The following is a 5,228-nucleotide window of genomic DNA, read 5'->3' on the forward strand; positions in this document are numbered from 1 at the left end:
GAAACATTTGATGACTGCTCAATTCTTTTCTGGCTTCTCCTCCTATCACCTAAATGCAACCATTCCCTCAAGCACCTGTGCTTGGTTTTCTTCCATCTTCTCTGAATACAGTCTGCCTTGGTGGCTTTCATTCCCACAATTTCAGCTATCACCTCTGTATCCACCTAGAAAAAGGGATCAATAATCATTGAATGAAGCTCAAATCAAGAACTCCAAATATGGGCTTCTCTCCCAAACTCGGGCCTTGCTTTTGTCAGTTCTCTACAGAGCATCTTCACAAAGTTATCCTGCTTGTACTGTGAAATAAATAAACCTCTAAGATCTTCATCAACTCTTAAATGCATTAAGTCAATTCTTTCCCTTGATCATTTTATTTCTTTTATTGCGCCACAATTTTTCCAATTAACCTGTTACAAATATATAGAATCATCTTCAGTTTCTTCTTCCTTCTTCTTCCACAATGATTTAGCTTTGAGATTTATTGATGCTACTGCTAATATATACAATCTTTATATTTATCCCTTTCTTTGATTCCCCAGTGCTTGAATCTTAACTTAGATTCTCTATCTTCTTCCTTCTCTAAACCATAACAGTGACCCCCAAGTTATCTTTCTACTCACACTCTTTCTGTTTTTCAATGGAAAACAACTATGAAACTAATCCCTTAAAGCAAAGTCTTCCCTCATTATTCATGGAAATTTGCAAGTCTGCTCAAAACCTTCAGGGTAAGTTTCAAACTCTGCCCTAGAATTAAAGCTTCCACACATTTTAGCACCACTTTCCTAATCTTCTTATATATCCCTCTTCCTCTAAATGTATACTTAAACATCTGTTAAATTGGACCTATTATTGCTTCCCAAATCAATTAGGTCTTTACCAAAATTTACATTTTGATTCATGCCCTTCCTTCTATTTGAAATAGGCCTCTGATCTATCCTCTGTGGCCTTTAAATGAATGCAACTCGGTTATGTAAACTCACATCGGGATCCAAGGTAAAGCATCGACAAATATTTGTCCTCAGTCTTTATCCAGATCTCCTTCAATTACATTACTCCCCTATTCCTTACTAAATTTTATCTCATTCCTCTTATTGCCTCTTTTTTCATCTACCATGACTCTCATCATCTAGCCCTTAGGTTGAAAAACCAGTTGGCATTTACTATCTCACAATTCATAGTGCCTATGGGCCAGCTCCTCATACTTAATTTGCTACTGCATTGCACCTAGCACTCTAAGGACCAGCATGGTGAACCAGCAGGCAGGTCCATGCCTATGCTCTACTGCCTGCTTTGCTCACCTTCAAGACCTGGCCCAAGTGTTTCCTTTTCCATGAAGTCTTCCTTCTTCCTGCTACTAAATATAGCCTCCCTTATTTGAATCCCCATAGCTCTATGTTTGCATTTTGTGGAAGTTATCAAAATTTACTTCATATAGCAGGAGCTTGTGAATATGTACAAATTTCTAATCTTCTTGAAGGTCAAGTTCTGTGCCATGCCCTTGTGCACCTCCTAATAAACACACTTTTTCTTAGCCCTTATCATGTAATCACATTAATTCTTTTTACTTACAGTATGATTATCACCTAACCCATGTCTACAAAAACATTTCATAGAAATCATAATTTAGGTGTTATCTTCAAGTGAACTTCATTAAGAAGTTAGATTATACGAACTTTTAATACTTAAAAATAACTGAGAAGGCTGACCTTTATAACATCATCATGAAAGATTTTATCAGATGGTAAAGTAGACTGATTCCCTGAAAGCTAATTATGTGATCAAAGCCTTCTTTCTGAATTCATTTTTTGTCCACTTGAATTCTCCTCTTAAGCCATATTTCCATTTAATACAGATGAGCCATTGTTTCCTCAGTCTTGCCTTAATTTATGCTACTTTCAAATCTTCATGTATGCTTTCAAAGTCATTGCCAATCGGACCTATTATCTTGATAAAAACAACATTGTTTAATCATGCCATTTTATCTTTTAAGTCATTTACTTTACTTATTTGGCATGATTCCAATTCCTTACTAAAGCCATCTCTGGTGAAACAAAAACAGAAGTTTCTTTTTTAATAAAACCTACACCAATTAAACAAATAGCTTTTAAAATATGTAGCCAAGAATGTAGAATTTTAGAAAACAGAGGTATCATTGAATTTTTTTTCTCTCTCCTTTTTTTCTTTAGAAGGTGAAATTGTAAAGTAAGATCTTAAAAAAGGGAACTATGTCATATGCATCATTTGATTACTCAAAGTACCTAGTACCAAGATTGGTGGAATAAATGAATCGAAAAATGTTTCAGATTCTTATTATGTGAGAAGGTTCAGGTAAGGGGCAAAGATGAGAAGGTCAATTTTGGAGATGGGGAATATGAAAGGCCTGTGAGATATTCAGTAGACATGATCAATTAGCAGCTGGTTTCAAGGCTTGATAACGGAAATGAAGTCTGGACTGAGTATACAAATATGAAAGTCACTGACATGTAAGTGGTAGTTAAAAGGACTGGGAGTGGATGAAAATATCCAGGCAAAGTCTGTAGCATATAAAAAGAGATGGTAAGCTCTCACCTCTCGGACGTCCCGTCCGGAGAGCAAAACTCCGGCGACTTTGGGCCCCGCCCCCGTGAGAGTGGCGGGCGGCCAATGAGGGTGGTCCTGAGGGCAACGGGGCCAATGAGGCGAGCCTGGGGCGGGGCGCGGGGGCCGGAGGGTGGGGCGGGTGGCGGCCGTGAAAGCTCCAAGTCTGGCTATGCGCAGTATGTGACAGTACGTCAGCAGCGGGATGGCCGTAGCTGTGGCGGCGGCTGCAGAAGCCCGAGCAGCCGCGGCCGCAGTAGAGGCTAGCGCCGGAGCGGCGTCGGCGGCGGCACCCCGGGGAGTCTAAGATGGCGGCGGGCTTGCGGGAGGAGCAGCGCTACGGACTGTCGTGCGGGCGGCTGGGACAGAACAACATCACCGTACTTCATGTGAAGCTCACCGAGACGGCGATCCGGGCTCTCGAGACCTACCAGAGTCACAAGAATTTAATTCCTTTTCGACCTTCAGTTCAGTTCCAAGGGCTCCAAGGGCTTGTCAAAATTCCCAAAAGTGATCCCCACAATGAAGTACATAACTTTAACTTCTATCTGTCAAATGTGGGAAAGAACAACCCTCAAGGCAGCTTTGATTGCATCCAGCAAACATTCTCCAGCTCTGGAGCCTCCCAGCTCAATTGCCTGGGATTTATACAAGATAAAATAACAGTTTGTGCAACAAATGACTCATATCAGATGACACGAGAAAGAATGACCCAGGCAGAGGAGGAATCCCTCAACCGTAGCACAAAAGTTTTCAAACCTGGTGGACCATATGTAGGGAAAAGAGTGCAAATTCGGAAAGCACCTCAAGCTGTTTCAGATGCAGTGCCTGAGAGGAAAAGGTCAACTCCCATGAACCCTGCAAGTACAATTCGAAAGACACACAGCAGCAGCAGTGTTTCTCAACGGCCATACAGGGACAGGGTGATTCACTTACTGGCACTGAAGGCCTACAAGAAACCTGAGCTGCTTGCTCGATTGCAGAAAGATGGAGTCAATCAAAAAGACAAGAACTCCCTTGGAGCAATTCTGCAACAGGTAGCCAATCTGAATCCTAAGGATCTCTCATATACTTTAAAGGATTATGTTTTTAAAGAGCTTCAAAGGGACTGGCCTGGATACAGTGAAATAGACAGACAGTCATTGGAGTCAGTGCTCTCTAGAAAACTAAATCCATCTCAGAATGCTGCTGGCACCAGCCGTTCAGAATCTCCCTTATGTTCTAGTAGAAACGCTGCATCTTCTTCTCAGAAACGACTTTTGGATTCCGATTTCATTGATCCTTTAATGAATAAAAAAGCTCGAATATCTCACCTGACAAATAGAGTACCACCAACATTAAATGATCATTTGAATCCCACCAGTGAAAAGTCTGCTGCGGGTCTCCCACTGCCCTCTGCAGCTGCTGCCATCCCCACCGCTCCACCGCTGCCTTCAACCCACCTGCCCATCTCAAATCCTCCTCAGACTGTAATTTCTAACTCCAATTCCCCTAGCACTCCAGAAGGCCGGGGGACTCAAGACCTACCTGTTGACAGTTTTAGTCAAAACGGTAGTATCTATGAGGACCAACAAGACAAATATACCTCTAGGACTTCCCTGGAAACCTTACCCCCTGGTTCAGTTCTACTAAAGTGTCCAAAGCCTATGGAAGAAGACCATTCAATATCTCACAAAAAGTCCAAAAAGAAATCTAAAAAACACAAGGAAAAGGACCAAATAAAAAAGCATGACATTGAGACTGTTGAGGAAAAGGAGGAGGACCTTAAAAGAGAAGAGGAAATTGCCAAGCTAAATAACTTCAGTCCAAATTCCAATGAAGGAGTTAAAGAGAGTTGCACTGCCTCTATGGAGCCTTCTTCAACAATTGAACTCCCAGATTATTTGATAAAATATATTGCTGTTGTCTCCTATGAGCAACACCAGAATTACAAGGATGACTTCAATGCTGAATATGATGAGTATAGGGCCTTGCATGCCAGGATGGAGACTGTAGCTAGCAGATTTATCAAACTGGATGCACAACAAAAGCACCTTTCTCCAGGCTCAAAGGAGTATCAGAATGTTCATGAAGAAGTTTTACAAGAATATCAGAAGATCAAGCAGTCTAGTCCCAATTACCATGAAGAAAAATGTAGATGCGAGTATCTTCATAACAAGCTGGCTCACATCAAAAGACTAATAGGTGAATTTGACCAACAGCAAGCGGAGTCATGGCACTAAAATTCTGCTGGGACCAGAAGATGTGAATAAACTTAAGCTTATTTATTTAAAATTCCAAATGAGTTGCTCTAAGATTCTAAAAAGATGAAACTTTGCCTGTTGAAAGTTTCAGTATTAGTAAACTTTTCTTTTTTTTTTTTCTCACTTTACTTTGCTTCTTTGCAATTTTGAAGCTGCTTTTTCTGGTCCCTTTTTCCCCTCAAGACTTCTGTTTGTCAATAAGAAATGATTTTTTAGATAGATATTGGAAATCCAGTATCTATACTTCACATCATTTTTTTTTCCTCAGAAACTTGTGTTTGTCTTTAGAAATGACTTTTTTAAATATTGGGGACCCAGTGTCCACACTTCAAAGTTGTGTGCTTAAAAAAAAATGATGTGCAAGGTAAAATGCTTTTGGATAAACATAAGCCTATTTTCTGACCTTTC

The 5,228-nt window shown here is 40.5% G+C and overlaps 1 protein-coding gene across 1 annotated transcript; it reads left to right on the forward strand.

The window, feature by feature from the left end:
• The first annotated feature begins 2,885 nt into the window (after nt 1-2,885).
• Nucleotides 2,886-4,799, forward strand: LOC119508865 (RNA polymerase II elongation factor ELL2-like). Its single transcript, XM_037802603.1, has one exon. The coding sequence runs from the start codon at nt 2,886-2,888 to the stop codon at nt 4,797-4,799; it is 1,914 nt and encodes a 637-aa protein (XP_037658531.1).
• Nucleotides 4,800-5,228: the final 429 nt, after the last annotated feature.

Source organism: Choloepus didactylus, chromosome 14 (assembly GCF_015220235.1).
Source record: "Choloepus didactylus isolate mChoDid1 chromosome 14, mChoDid1.pri, whole genome shotgun sequence".
Taxonomy (NCBI): domain Eukaryota; kingdom Metazoa; phylum Chordata; class Mammalia; order Pilosa; family Megalonychidae; genus Choloepus; species Choloepus didactylus.

Excerpts from the sequence above, each read along its gene's own strand:
- LOC119508865 (XM_037802603.1), top strand. The coding sequence starts at position 2,886 with ATGGCGGCGGGCTTGCGGGAGGAGCAGCGCTACGGACTGTCGTGCGGG.